The following is a 16549-nucleotide window of genomic DNA, read 5'->3' on the forward strand; positions in this document are numbered from 1 at the left end:
AACCTATGAAGTTTTTAAAAGAATGTGATTGTTGTCAGAAGGAATCGAGTCCCGCAGTGCAGTTCTTCAGCTCTGGTTGCTCTTAGAGCCATGGCTGAGAGGCGCAGGGAGCACTCCTCCAAGGCTGGTGGGCATAGACCAGCAAGAAGGGAATTCTGCATACTGCACGGATCATCGCTCAGTTCAGGGCAGTCAGATTGCATCTGGGATCAACCAATTGTGCTTCATGAAACCGTCAGCCCTCATTTGTGTCTGGCTGTTTTCTTCTGTCCAGCTGTAAACAAGGCCAGCTCCAGTTCTCTTCATACCCTGATCTGCATGGTCAGACCAAGTCAGTAGCCTCAGAGCTCAAGTGCAAGTTCCTTCTTGCAGACAACAGTTCCTGTGCATACTGGGAAGTCACAGAGAAGCAACTTGGGAATGACAGAGTTAGGGTCCCTTTTTGGAAACACATACCTTAGATTCCTACACATACTGGCGTGGCATGGCTCTTCCATGAAGCGAAATTAGGTGTTCCTAATAGGAACAACTGTTCTTTCCAGCAGACTAGCTCAGCAGATTCATCTTGCTGGGGAGGCGGGGGTGGTAGTGATTGTATTTTGTTGTTTTACTGCTCTGGGGCTTTGCTTGGATCAGCCAAAAAAGACATGGATAGAAATACTGTCAATCTGGTCCCACTCCAGGAACCTAATCATGCCTGAACGGCTCGGAGGAGTGTAATGATGGCAACATTACAGGAACAGGTATGTTGGATTCCATTCTCATCCACTTCGGCCACAGTGTCACCTTTACAATAAAGCAAACTACGATTTTGAAGGCACATCATCTCAATCATCAAAGGGAGGGGCTGTCACTGAAGCCCTTTTCCTTGGCAAGTGGCACAAAGGTATTGTTTAGTATTCACTGCATTGAATTCTCCTAGCCAGCTGGTGTGTCCCTGTTAAGACTTTCATTTATGCAGCTTGAGCTGGAACCTTTTTTGTTCTCCCAGTCTATTACTTTGTCGATTCAAGGGATAACAGCCAAAGTGAAACAGCTTGCAATTTGCACCTGTCTGCTCTAAGCATTCCATGTTAGATTGCTTGGAGAGTAAACCCTTCACTGCTAATGAGAATGAGACTGGGTAGGGCTGAATGCAGTTTTGTTGGAGGGGTTATAGGATATTGTCATGTTTTTTATTTTTCTTTTTTTGTAAATGAATTGATGAAGACCTCCCTATTTTCATGTTCAGAATCCCAGTAGTAAGAGACAAATACAATTCCCCTGCAAAAAAACACACACACAAAGTTGTGTACTTTTTAAAGAAACTTTAAGTGTCATGTAACTAAGAATTGAATTAATATTCAGCCTGAGTTGCCTCAGATAAGAAAGCAAACATTTAAATGCTAAATTTTTCCATGTGGGTGTAAACATAAAATACCTACAGAGACCTTTACTTTGCAGCATTGGCAAGGAAAGAAAGTAAATTTAAAAAATTTTTAGACATATTCCAGAAATAGGACTAGCTTTGGTAATAATGCCAAGTGCCCGAAAATAAACTTGAGATTTCTCCTTTATTGCCTTTGAAAATTTAAGCTACTGAATCCAAAATAAAAATTCAAGGGTGTCACTTTAAAATCTTACCTAGATAGATATAAACATCTTTATCCAACTGATCGTCATGTGAATCACAGAATGAATTTCCACAATTGCACAAATGTCAGCACCTATGATTCTCCCAAACCTTTTCCCAATTCTCTGCATCTTCCCTAGCTTTGATTCTTTCAAGGAATTCTATCTGTGGATTAGCATCTATTTTGAAAGAATTAAACTCGTTGAGATGAAAGAGTTTTAATCATGGCTTCTGACGTTTTCCCCAAAAATTCAAAATAATAATGTTTGAATTATCAGGCAAAATATTCCCAAAGATGACCTAAAATTTAGTAAAATTAAAAATAAAAAAAAATTAAAAAGCCTAATAATCTATTTATCAAAGGATCTGTGCTACCTTTGGATTCCAAATATTCTCCACATTGGCACTTCCTGTTGAAACAATAACGTATATGATGACGGGTTAAGTGAAGTCGAAGTGGTCGCAAATGTGTCCCACTAGTAATTAATATATTTGAATCTTGTTGTTGGCCCACATCTGGCCTGACAGATAACGTTCCAGCTTGTTCAGCGACGACCCTTTCAGCACAGTGTTAGGAGTCCTGCCAGCCTTTGCAGAGTCTGGTCAGGTCAAAGGGTTGAGCCATGTGTAATTCAGAACAGAGGAGGTCCCACGGTCACTCCACAAAAACAATTACACTACTTATTTCACTCTAGCCCTTGCCCAAAATTCACAAGCCTCACAGTTCCAGTGCAGCCAATCTGATTCTGCCCCTAGGCGATGAGCCACATGAAAATATGTGGTGCTGTGTTTATAAATCTAATCAAAAATAGAAACAGCAGACAGGCACCATGAGGTCCTACTATGGATCATGGGAATCCTTGGGAATTCTGAGGCACTTTTGTTTCTCTTCCATAGACTCTCTTTTGCTACGACGTTGCCTGCTACACTCGTTAATCATCCTCTTTACTCGTGAGTGCTACAAAGGAGGCTACATTTCTAGTCACTTCTATCCTTTCCATCCATGGATAACAAAAAATCAAGCTTAAAAGCCTTGCTTTTAAAGGAGAAAAAATTAAAGAGGGGCCTACTACGACATCAATCTTACCTCTCTCTCCATGTTCTCGGTTTCTTGCCCTTGGCAATGCACAGATTTAAATCAAGTTTCCCTAAAAAAGAAAAATAATATTTAAAAACCAAGGTAAATTGACCCAACCATGAGCTGTGTTAAGCAATGTGGGATTGGAGAGCTACAATGCTACTTAATGGTTCCAAAAAATCTAAGTATAAAGTCAACAGGATATAAGCTAGCATCTTACTTCTATTGTTGCTCATTTCTTTCTTTGCTTTTTTGTTTTTTTGAGATACTCTGTCACCCAGGCTGAAGTACAGTGACACCATCCCGGCTCACCGCAACCTCCGCCTCCCAGGCTCAAACAATTCTCCTGCCTCAACCTCTGGAGTAGCTGGGATTGCAGGTGCGTGCCACTGCACCCAGCTAATTTTCTGTATTTTTTTAGTAGAGATGGGGTTTCACCATGTTGGTTCATTTCTTAAGCCAGACGCATAATAAACAGAGGGTCAGTCAATATTCTTAAAATGTTTTACAAGGGCAATCTCCGGGAAAATTTCAGATTTGATTTGGATGGCTTAAATTTCCTATTTTATGCCCCAAAAGTTACAAATTCTGATTGCACTGAAGTTACAATGACAACTTGCTGCTGCATGCCTTAGGTAGCTGAACTGTTTATCATTTGAAAATTATGATCCAGTTTTGTAACCATCATAAATAGATAATACTGATAAAGTCAATGGTAAATATGTGTACTGAGGGGCCAAACAGATTAAACCCTGAGAACATAATCCAGCAAAGATATAAAATATAAAAATTAAAGATATAAAATATAAAAATTATAATGAAAGGAAATGTGTTTTTAACCCTCAAAATTTCTTAAAGTCACACAATAAATTAAGGTGAATCTGCAAACTATTCCATTTGATATTATTTTAATTGCCAGAAATACTACACCAGAATATAGTCTGTCCCCAGATAAATGAATGATGATCCCAGCATTTATTCAGTTATTGTAAACATTCACCAAAAGAGTCTTTTAGACTGTGCATGGTGACTCACACTTGTATTCCTAGCACTTTGGGAGGCCAAGGCTGGTGGATTGCTTGAGCTCAGGAGTTTGAGACCAGCCTGGGAAACATAGTGAGACACCTATCTCTACAAAAAATACAAAAATTAGCCAGGCATGGTGGCACATGCCTGGAGTCCCAGCTACTTGGGAGGCTGAGGTGGGAGGCTGGCTTGAGCCTATGAGGCAGAGGTTGCCGTAAGCTGACATTGTGCCACTGCACTCCAGCCTGGGTGACAGAGCCAGACCCTGTCTCTTAAAAAAAAATAAATAAATAAGAGTCTTTTAAACTTTAAACTTGAAGTTTGCCCTTTTGAAATGGTTATCAGAACTTGGCAGTAAAACAAAGCCCATCATATATGAACAATACACGTGAGACTTTTTTATTCAGAGCTATCTATTATTGTTTTAAAAAATTACTTCACAAAGTATATATGAGCTTTTGAATAGTATCAATGTTGAAAAATGAAAGATTTTAGTCCTTCTAGTGCTAATTTAAAAACTTCTACTCTTTTATGTAAAAGCAATCTAAAAGTTTTAAAGATTATATTGAATTACTTCCTAAAGTAAGTGAAAGACACGTAAAATTATTTAAAAGAAAAAACCAGTATCAAGATTTTAAAAAATTAAACAATTGGCAGAAATTGAAGTTTGACTTGCTTGTTTTCCACAGCACAGTGGCTGAAGAGAAATTCAAAAGCATATATTTCTAGGAACAAATGTGGAGCAGAATTTTTTTTCCTTGAATTTGGCCTATTTGTGTTTGAAAATGTTTGTAATTTGTAACATTGTTCAGGTTATTGTCATCAGATTTATTTTGCAGACATATAACCCAAAGTGTATAAGCCAGAAAGCCAGGTTACCTCTATTAAGATAAATAGAATGCTCAGGTAACTTTAAATAAGGCAGACCACTTGTCTTCCTTCATAGAAGACTGCATTTTAAATGCCTTTCTGCACAAATATTCAGAATGCAGTCTCAGTAGTATAAGACCCAATATATCGGTAAAATAAGATCAAAATTCCTCATTATCTCAGACAAAATGTAGAGTTGAATCCAGAAAGCAGCTTGATGGAAGTCAGTGCTGTATCATTTTACAAAGCTGCTGTCACCAGGGGAGGCATACAGCTGTCTACTGCCCTGTCTCAGGAACAACAGAAGTGGCCCAGGGTGCCTCCTCACTTGGGAATCTCTGACAGCTTCCATTAGGCATTATTTCAATAAAGCATGTTAGTCACTGAGTTTGTATGAGCTGGAATTTGGGGGTTGCTGTTAGACCCTCACAACTGAGGGACAACCAGCAGAACATGGGTGATGCAAAGCAAATGACCCATCCTGAGCCAAGGAAACTTACTGAACATGTGACCTGGCTTTAGAGCATGAATAGATTTAGGCAAGATGTTGGCTGTGATGGATGTATTGATACATGAAAATGTGTCCCCAGCACAAATCCTCAGGGCTTAGTTCGGGGACCTCAAAATTGGGAAAGAATTGTTAAAAGGTGGAAAATCAGCCCTTCAGCTGCCAAGGGGCTCTGGCAAGTGCTGTGGATGGAGAAAAGAGGTATGAGGCTGGGTTCCAGAGACCAGAGGAGCTGCATCAGTGTGAAGGATGCAGGGACCCAGTAAATATGTGCACAGGCAGCAGAGTGAACTTTGAGGAACAGACGAACAGTCAGATGGGAAAGGGAAATGGAAGAAACACGTGAGCAAAGAGTGGTGAAGAAAATGAGAACAAGAAGTTCATGGGACAATGAGTAGAATCTGTCAGTATGTAATAATTTTAACAAGTTAGTGATTCATGATCAGCTACCACATTCCCTTTAAAAAACAAAAAACTACATGGACACAGGGAGGGGAACATCACACACTGGGGTCTGTCAGGGGGAAATAGGGGAGGGACAGCAGGGGGTGGGGAGTTGGGGAGAGATAGCATGGGGAGAAATGCCAGATATAGGTGATGGGAAGGAAGGCAGCAAATCACACTGCCGTGTGTGTACCTATGCAACAATCTTGCATGTTCTTCACATGTACCCCAAAACCTAAAATGCAATAAAAAAATAATAAATAAATAAAAAGCTATTGCTTGAGTAACTGGCAAAATATGAAGCCAATCAGAAAACTGATTGATTTGCTAAACTGTCTATAAGACCTTCACTGCTGGCCAGGCACGTTGGCTCACGCCTATAATCCCAGCACTTTGGGAGGCAGAGGAGGGTGGATCGCCTGAAGTCATGAGTTCGAGACCAATCTGGCCAACACAGTGAAACCTTGTCTCTATTAAAATTACAAAAATTTGCCACACATGGTGGTGTAACTCTGTAATCCCAGGACTCGGGAGGCGGAGGCAGGAGAATCACTTGAACCTGGGAGATGGAGGTTGCAGTGAGCTGAGAGTGAGCCCCACTGTACTCTAGTCTGGGTGGCAAAGCAAAAACAAGACCCTGTCTCCAAAAAAAAAAAAAAAAAAGGTCTTCATTGTCAAAAAAAAAAGTCCAAAGTAGCTAGCTTAAAAAAAGAACTATAAATTTACCAATTATAATAATAATAATAACCTTAAGCTTTATCGGAAACCCTAGACTTAATAAATAAACAAATGGGTACTAGTGCAAAACTCACACTGTGACTGCAGGTTTGGATCACAGTGTAGCAAGTTTATAGAAATGCAAGAGGCCTACAATAGGGATCATTTTCTAAAAGCCAATCTCCAACTTGCAAGCAGATTAATAACTGCAATATCCCCTGCTTATAAGTAACCTGTTGGCCACATTCTCTTGAGACCAGGTTAATAAGACTGCTGATTTGTATAGTCATTTTGTTGTTTCTTGATTTGAAGGCTGATTTTGAAATGGCTTTCACTGAAATTGTTGACCTTATATTGCCAATTAAGCCTTGGAATTGCCAAATCTGACGACTGGTTCATTGCTTCCAGAGAAGGGAATTCACACGGCTACAGCTGTTGTTTCATTGCATTTCTCTTCTCAAGCAGACCAGCAAGGGCAGAGATGGTGTTTCACAGAAGTCGCAAGCCAGATTCTGTCTGCAGACACATTTTGTTTAACCTCCACAGTGATTTTTAAAATGTTGAGCCAATATTTAAAAATAAGAAAGTTGCAACTTAAAATAGAAATCCAACTTCTGATTTGTCTTGGAAAATTAAAAGCTGTGGCATCATAGGGTCAGCATTCATGGTTGACAGCAATTGGCCAGAGGTGAGTGGTTGCAGCATGTTTTTCAGGCAATAGTCTCCAGGTCCACAGTTCCCATCCTGCCTACTGCAGACCACAAACCAAAATGTACTCTCCCTTGAGGAGAGTAGTCATTGCTACATCCTTGGAAGGAAGAAGAGAGCCTGGGAAGCATTGGGTGCTTGATAAATATTCATTATGTCATGTTGAATGAAGTGACCTCAAGGGAGATAGGTAATATTCATGGGTGGCTCTAAGACAACAGGGAGTGTCCAGGAGCCCTCACAATGTATGCCCCAGTTTAAAAAACTGCTAATCCTTAGCTTGCACTGATGTTTTTCTTATAAAGAAAGAGTTTCTCCCGTCACTAACAAAGGCAGGGCCCCAAGTGTCAAGAGAAACTAGAGCCCACATAGACCCAGCACACTCTACTCATTTCTGTTTCTTGCCTGGCCTCTATAGGCTCTGAATTTGAAACTTCTGAGAGAGAGACATGAGAGGAGGCCTGGTACCCACAATGACAAACTGCTGCCCCTCCACCATCATTCTCCCCCTCAACCTGCCCAGTAGTTTTCTGCACTACAGTCTAAACTACACTGAGGAATAAGTAAAAAGAGGAATATAAACCCTGCCTTAGAGAGTCAACAGTTAAACTCAACACACCATCACTCTACCTTGGAGTAAGAACAACAGTATGGAATGGACTGATGTGTATGGTTAAGAAAGAGTTGGTTCGAATCTCCTGCACACAGGAGTCGCTTAACCTCTGAAAGTCTCCAGTTGCTCTACAGGATAGTTGAGAAATTTTTAAGATTGTGTATATCAGACTTCCAGCTTCTACTTAGAGTTGTACAAAGCTGGAAAGGGCGTCATTCCTAAAAGTAAAGCAACAAATATCCTAACTAATCTGCAAATTTACAAATGCTATTAAACTCATCAGAGAGCCGAGGTCATAGGGTAACAGATTAACCCCAAACCTAGAGACAGTAAAGTGCCTCCAAGGAGTCACAGGATGCAAGCACCTGCTTACTGAAGCAGGTAGGGGACCCCTTACGAGTCAGTAAGAAGAATTCACCCAAAAATTGTCAAAAAATGTCTAAAGTCTGAATGTGGCTTAGTTAACAGTATAGAATTTGCAGGATCTTCAAACACAAGGGAAATTCACATCTACTCACGGGCTCTACTCCATAGACCTTCTGGGTGCTCAGAAGAAACACTGGGGCAAGGTGAGAGCACAGAGGGGTGGATCCAAATGGGGGGCAACTTTGCCTCCAAGGGGACATTTGGCAGTGTCTGGAGATATTTTTCGTTGTCAAAACTTGGGGGATCCAGCGGTTAGAGGCCAGTAATGTGGCCAAACATCCTATAATACATAGACAAACACCACTACTACAAAGAATTGTCCAATCCATAATGTCAATAGAGCTGCTGTTGAGAAACGCTGGTCCAGAGAAAGCTTCCCTAGTGATGCAGGCTTTGTGGAGAGGAACAGGAGCCGCTACAGAAAAGCACAAAGCCTTACCTGAATGTTTCACCTCTACCTCTTCTAAGGAACAGAAGCCTCATCTGTTGGAAGGGCAATAAACCCTGGTGTACCAAGCCACAGGTTAAGACTTTTTGCAGCTGGGAGAAGAGAATACAAACATACCCTGTAACCCTGTGGTAGGAGCAAGAAAATATCCTGGCCTGAATTATCAGAAGTCTCCTACTTAAGGCACAGGGACAGGATCATTGAGATGCCCTCATCCCTAAGAACCAGAGACACAGGTCCTGCTTAATCCTGAGGAGAATATCCACACAGCCTACCATCAGGCTACCAAGCACTGAGTACCAAGTACTGTCAACGTCCTGGTGGAAAAGGAGCAAGAACATAAAGAGAGACGCTGTCTAAAGGAAAGTTGCAAAGAAAGGACTCAAACCTGACGCTTAAGCCAACACTGAAGAAACTTCTCCTATTAACAGCTACCACTCTAAGCATGAGTTAAGACTAGAGGAGTTCTCAGCCTGTAACACACTGATGATAGCCTTAACGACCAATACACTCAGCTCAAGTCCTGTCCCGGCTGGACAGACTGACCCCCACACATTGAAAGGCCAACAAAATAAAAGGCATGTCATCTCTGGGCATAAAGAATGTTTATCTCAGTTTCTACTGTCCTATCCAAAATGACCAGCTTTCCAATAAAGTCAGGTGACAAATAAAAAAGCAAAGGGGGACGGGGCAAGGGGGCACTCTGTCAGACAAAGCAATCAAGAGAAGCAGAATCAGATGTGACCAAGGTGTTGAAACTGTCAGAGAATTTAAAACAACATGATTAATGTGTTAAAGACCCTAATATAAAAGGTGGACAACATACCGGGCTAGATGTAGAATTTCAGTGAGAGATGGAAACTGTAAGAAAGAATAAAATGAAAAAGTTAGAAATAATATGGTATACAGAATGCTACCAACAAGCTCATTAGCAGTCTCAACATGACAGAGGATAGAATCAGGTGAACTCAAACTATCACCAATAGAAATTACTCAAATTTCACCATGAAATTTGAGTAATTTCATGGTGAACAAAAAGCAGAGAATCCAAGAGTGAGAGGACTATTTCAAATTATCAGATATACCTGTAATTTTGAATGCAAAAGGATAAGAGAGAACAGGGTAGAAAAACCATTGAAGTGATGGTGGCTAAGAATTCCCTCAAGTTAGTGATGGACACCAAAGCTCACATTCAAAGGAACTCAGAGAAGACCAACGAACATAAAACATACGTGGATACATCATTGATAAACTACTGAAAACGAACAGCAAACAAAAATCTTGAAGGCAGACAGAGGAAAGAGGCATATTACACACAGCAGAACACCATTAAGAATTACAGCAGACTTATCAAAAACTATGTGAACCAGAAGGCAGGAAGGGAACATCTTTACGGAAAGAAAAACAATCATAAAAACAAAATTTTATACCCCAAAAGGTATCTTTCAGAAATGTTTATGTGGGGCCAGGCGCAGTGGCTTATGCCTGTAATCCTGATACTTTGAGAGGCAGAGGTGGGTAGATCACCTAAGGTCAGGAGTTTGAGACCAGCCTGGCCAACATGGCAAAACTCGGTTTCTTCTAAAAATACACAAAAATTAGCCAGGCGTGGTGGTGTGCGCCTGTACCCCCAGCTACTGGGGAGGCTGAAGCAGAAGAATTGCATTGCTTGAACCCAGGAGGCAGAGTTGCAGTGAGCCAAGATCATGCCACTGCACTCCAGCCTGGGCAACAGAGCGAGACTCTATCTCAAAAAAAAAAAAAAAGAAATGATGATGTGGGATATAAACATGGTAGAATGAAGATTGTCAAATCCCAGCCTTTAAAACAGAATTCTAAAATTGCAAGAAGAAAAGGGTCTAAAACAATCTCAGTGCTCTGGAAAAGGACCAGAGGTGAAAAACAAATGGAGAAAAACATTCATTAGTGGAAAACTGCTCAAATTAAGAATTGGGGGAGTCTATGGTATTCTTGGCTGAGATTGCCCCAGTATCTGCAGTCTCCCATTACCTCGACCTTATTCCAGCTACAGTAGTGTTGTAAAGCTGCCAGGAAAAGTCTGGCCAAAGAAAACACAATTTCACTGTTGGGGGGAGATGGCTTCATTTGATGCTAGGGCAGAAAATCCACGCCCCGTTGTATTTATTTTAAGTAGAAGTAGCAAACTAGTGGGAAGCAAATGATGAAAGCCCGTGACTCTACCACCCTGAATTGCAGTCCCACTTGGGCGGAGCAGTGAAAAATTTGACTAATCATGAATTTGGCAGGAAGAACCTAGAAATGAGAGGGCCAAAGAAGGGCCAGCTGATTGCTCCTAAGATGTCTGGCTAATTGGGAGGCTGTGCACACATGCAGGCAAGACTCAAGAGGGTCCAGCCGTCTACACGTCCTGCATTGACTTGGATGCTATGCAGTTCTACAGGAAAGACCCAGGAGGGCCTGGCAGAAAGTAAACTCTGTTGAATGAGCTCCCAAACCCTCCCACAGATCCATCAGCAGAAGATCAAAGTCTTACTGGTTAAGGTGTTTGAGGACTATCACTGGTTGGACTATCAAACTATGCAGACACAGAGGAGCCACCAGAAAGCCAGCATAAGCTTAACCTTTACATTTTTCTCAAAATAAGCAGAGACATCAGCAGCCACACATCATGGGGAAGACAGATTCAACAGATTAAGTCCGGGCAAGTTACTATAACCAAAACAAATGAAAACAAGTAAAACAACAACAACACACAAAACAGCAACAATAACAGCACTTAAGGAAAAATGCAGAATTATAGAATTATATTTGCTGCAATATCTTATCTAGGATGTCTGGTTCTTGACAGATTTTTTTTTTTTTTTTTTTTTTTTTGAGACGGGGTTTCGCTCTTGGTACCCAGGCTGGAGTGCAATGGCGCGATCTCGGCTCACCGCAACCTCCGCCTCCTGGGTTCAGGCAATTCTCCTGCCTCAGCCTCCTGAGTAGCTGGGATTACAGGCACGCACCACCATGCTCAGCTAATTTTTTGTATGTTTAGTGGAGACGGGGTTTCACCATGTTGACCGGGATGGTCTTGATCTCTTGACCTCGTGATCCACCCGCCTCGCCCTCCCAAAGTGCTGGGATTACAGGCGTGAGCCACCGCGCCCGGCCGACAAATTTTTTACAAGACAGGAAAAAAGGAAAGTGTGACCTATATTCAGGAAACTATGCTGTCAATAAAAATTAACTCTGAGTGAATAAGGAGATTGTGTTTAGCAGACAAACACATCAAAGCATTTATTATAACTACGTTCAAAGAATTAAAAGAACTCATGTTTAAAGAATTAAAGAAAAATATCTGACAGAATTAAAATAAAATGTAATGATAAAGAAAAATATAACTTTCAAAATAAGAATTTTCAAAAAAAATCATTTACATTCAAACACAAAAATCAACCCCAGATGGGTCATAGTCCTAATTAAGCTATAACTATTAAAATTCTAGGTGAAAGTTTCTGTGACTTTGGCGGGCTTATTCACAATTAAATATGAGAACAAAGGTACAATCCCTAAAAGAAAAAAACTGAAAAAATAACTTTCAAAATTAAAAACTTTTGCTCTTTAAAAATCACTTGCATTAGCTTTCTACAGATGCATAACATATTATTACAAGTTTAGCAGCTCAAAACACCCAATTTATTGCTTCACAACACTATAGTTCAAAAGTCTGACAGGGCATGGCTGGTTCGTGCTCAGACTGAAATCAAGATGTCAGCTGGCTACACTGTCATCTGAAGCATGGGGTCATTCATGTTGACAGGATTCAGTTCCTTTCACCTATAGGGCTGAAGGCCTCTCTTCCTTGCTGACTGTCAGCTAGGAGCCACTTCCACCTTTTAAAGGTAGCCACATTTTACATCATGTGACCCATTCCATCTTCAAGCCAGCAATGGTGTGTACATCGAGACCTTCTTATGCTTTGAATCTCTCTGGCTTCTCTTTTTATCACCATCCAGAGAAGACTTTCTGGCTTGAAAGGGCTTGTGTGACAAAATTTCTCCTACTTACATAATCTCTGTATCTTAAGATACATTGATTGCTATTTGATTACTGCAAAATCCCTTTATATAAGTACCTACGTTAGTTATTGGATATCCAGAGGACAGGAAATTTGGGGAGACATGTTTAAAATTATGCTTACATAAGTGTAGTGTAGGAAGGAATAAAAAAGAAGAAAAAGGCTTACCAAAACACCATTAAGAAGGGAAGAAACAAGCCACAGACTGGGATAAACTATTTTTGAATTTATATATGTAATAGAAAACGTATATTCAGAATATATAAACACCACTTATAATTCAATAATAAGATCACAATCAACCCAGTTACAGGATGGGCAAAAGATCTGAATAGTCATTTGCTAAGAAGATAAATGAATAGCTAATGAGCACATGAAAAGATGCTGAGCATCATTAGTCAATGCCACTCCCAAGCATTTCCCCAAATGAAATACAAACATATTTCAATCACAAAATTTTACACATGAATATTTTTAGTGGCTTTAAGTTCTAAAAAATAGAAACAGATGGGTCAATTGCAAAAATTTTTTTCCCATTCTTTTGGTTGCCGGTTCACTCTAATGATAGTTTCTTTTGCTGTGCAGAAGCTCTTAAGTTTAATTAGATACCATTTGTCTATTTTGGCTTTTGTTGCCATTGCTTTTGGTGTTTGCAATCTACCCATCTGACAAAGCGCTAATATCCAGAATCTACAAATAACTTAAACAAATTTACAAGAAAAAAACAACCCCATCAAAAAGTGGGCAAAGGATATGAACAGACACTTTTCAAAAGAAGACATTTAAGTGGCCAACAAACATATGAAAAAATGCTAATCATCACTGGTTATTAGAGAAATGCAAATCAAAACCAGATTGAGATACTTTCTCACACTAGTTAGAATGGTCATCTTTAAAAAATCTGGAGACAACAGATGCTGGAGAGGATGTGGAGAAATAGGAACACTTTTACACTGTTAGTGGGACTGTAAATTAGTTCAACCATTGTGGAAGAGTGTGGTAATTCCTCAAGGATCCAGAAATAGAAATACCATTTGACCCAGCAATGCCATTACTGGGTGTCTACCCAAAGCATTATAAATCATTCTAGTATAAAGACACATGCACAGGTAGGTTCATTGTGGCACTGCTTACAATAGCAAAGACTTGGAATCAACCCAAATGCCCACCAATGATAGACTGGATAAAGAAAATGTGGCACTTATACACCATGGAATACTATTCAGCCATAATAAAGGATGAGTTCATGTCCTTTGCAGGGACATGGATAAATCTGGAAACCATCATTCTCAGCAAACTGACACAAGAACAGAAAACCAAACACCACATGTTCTCACTCATAAGTGAGTGTTGAACAACGAGAACACATGGCCACAGGGAGGGGAACATCACACACTGGGGCCTGTTGTGGGGTGGGAAATTAGGGGAGGGACAGTAGGGGGTGGGAAGATTAGGGAGGGATAACATTAGAAGAAATATCTAATGTAGATGACAGAGGGATGGATGCAGCAAACCACCATGGCATGTGTATACCTATGTAATAATCCTGCACAATCTGCACATGTACCCCAGAACTTAAAGTACAATAAATAAAATAAAATAAAACAAAGTATAAGGAAAAAAAATAGAAACAATGCTGATTAATATCTCCCAGCTGGTGAATGGATAAACAATGGTAAAGCATGCAATAGAATGCTATTCAGTAATAAAAGACATAAATCTTAAAGGTAAACGAATACAGACTCAAAGCCTACATAATGTTTAATTCCATATATGCCTTGCTGGAAAAGGCAAAACATAGAGATAGAAAATATATCAGTGGTTACAAAAGCTAGGGCAAAGAGAGAAGTTGGCAACAAAGGAATTAAAGGGAATCAGGCATGAATGAGGAGGAAAGTAATAGAATTGTTTCATATTTTGATCATAGTTGTAGTTAGCTGAATGTATGCATTTATCAAAAATTCACAAAACTGTACACTAGAAAGGGTGAATCTGGCTCATGCCTGTAATCCCAGCACGTTGGGAGCTGAGGCGGGTGGATCAGGAGGTCAGGAGTTTGAGGCTAGCCTGACCAACATGGTGAAACCCCGTCTCTACTAAAAATACAAAAAATTAGCCAGGCATTTTGGTACATGCCTGTAATCCCAACTACTCAGGAGGCTGAGGCAGGACAATCACTTGAACCCAAGAGTCAGAGGTTGTGGTGAGCCAAGATGGCACCACTGAACTCCAGCCCGGGTGACAGAGTGAGACTCTATCTTAAAAAAAAAAAAAGAAAGAAAGGGTGAATTTGATTGTATGCTAGTTACATCTACATCTTAAGAAAGAGAAACCTAATGTACACAAATTACTCAGGAAACAGTAGACTAATTTTTTTCCTAATTTTCATCAAAGAAATAAATGTATGACAAGAAATAAAATTCAACAAAATGATTAATACAAATTTGCCCCCTGTCCCATTTTTTACCCACCCCAATTCATAACTCATAGAGGTGAAGCGTTTTCATCTATAATGATTTTTGTTTGATGTGGTGATTAACTCTATAATTAATATAATTAATGCAATGATATGTATCTTATCATTGATATCATGCATATATTATATTGAAATAATGAGTAATAAAATATTTAAATTGTATTTTTTTTATGTTTTTATGTTATTATATTTCTTATGTTGTTTTCTTAATCTTGTCATAGATTAGGGGTTGAATGGTGTTACCCCCCAAAAATGACAACATTCTAAACTCCAGTACATGTGAATGTGACCTTATTTGTATATAGAGTTTTTGCAGATGAGTTCAGATGAAACCATTAAGGTTACCCATAGTGAAATGCAGCTGTTTTCTTATAAAAAGTGGAAATTTGGTCACAGAGACAGAAATGCACACAGGAAGAAAACCACGTGAATATGAAGAAAGACAAGGGGCTGATGTCTCCACAAGCCATGGAACACCAAAGACTGCCAGCAGTCACCAGAAGCTACAGGGAAGCATGGAACAGATTGCTCCTCACAACCATTAGAAAGAACTGACCCTGCTGACACCTTGATTTTGACTTCCATCCTCCAGAACAGTGAGAGAATAAATCTCTGTTGTTTAAGCTGCCCAGTTTGTGGTACTTTGTAATGACAGTCCTACAAAGTATATGACTTTGGTATATTACTATTAATGATTAAAATATATTTTATTTATACTATTCTTTTTTCTCTTCTCTCCCCATCACTTAAAATTATGTAGGTTACTAATATCAATATTGCATATCTTCTAACGGCTGCATTAAATAATATCAAACCTTTATTTGTTATTTCATAGCCTCTCAAGAGAATCATCTCACTTCTTTCAAAGAATGAGCATTTTAAGGCCCACACCCTTTCTACCCATTTCGTCTCAACATCTCTCTCCAAATCTCTCTCAACTATACTATTACTTTGAATTTTCAGATATACATTCTGTCATAACCATAATAATAATATTTTGTGCTTTGTTACTTTAAATTTTATTTTTATATTTTGAAGTCAAATGTTACATGTTTTATAAATTACATAGAGTATAATTGAGCACTTCTGAAATAGTCAAACTAATAGAAAATGCACTAGTAATTCTGGATGACTTTATAGAAACTTACAGATGAAATATGGCATGTAGATACTGATGGAGTTAGAAATCTATAAAATAGAGCTATAATGCAGATTCCTTGATGGCACTAAATAAGATTGACCCTAGAAAAATCATTAAATAGGAAATATAAAATCATTATATAGGCATACTTTGTCTTCAAAAAGCCTCACTTTCTTCAAATTCTGTTTCATAGTTTCCCAAAAATACTACAATTTATTTTCCAAGTTAAAAGCAAATCAACAAATCAATTCATACTACTATATAAATGCTTTTTAATGGTCCTTCCAAGGCAATATTTATAATGTTTTTAAACTTTTCTTAAGTTCAGGGGTACATGTGCAGGTTTGTTACATAGGTAAACTTGTGTCATGAGGGTTTGTGTACAGATTATTTCATCACTCAGGTATTAAGCCTAGTATCCATTAGTTATTTTTCCT

General features: G+C 39.2%; 1 protein-coding gene across 1 annotated transcript in view; it reads right to left on the reverse strand.

Moving 5' to 3' along the window:
• The window catches only part of LOC105708689 (uncharacterized), a 245405-nt gene extending 242694 nt beyond the window's left edge, over positions 1-2711 (reverse strand). The window contains exon 1 of the mRNA XM_012440280.2: positions 2700-2711. Within this exon, the coding sequence (XP_012295703.2) occupies positions 2700-2711 (12 nt within the window). The remainder of the gene's footprint in view (positions 1-2699) is intronic.
• Between the last annotated feature and the right edge of the window lie 13838 nt (positions 2712-16549).

Source organism: Aotus nancymaae, unplaced genomic scaffold, assembly GCF_030222135.1.
Source record: "Aotus nancymaae isolate 86718 unplaced genomic scaffold, 86718_ANA_hifiasm-v0.15.2.pri h1tg000051l, whole genome shotgun sequence".
NCBI lineage: Eukaryota > Metazoa > Chordata > Mammalia > Primates > Aotidae > Aotus > Aotus nancymaae.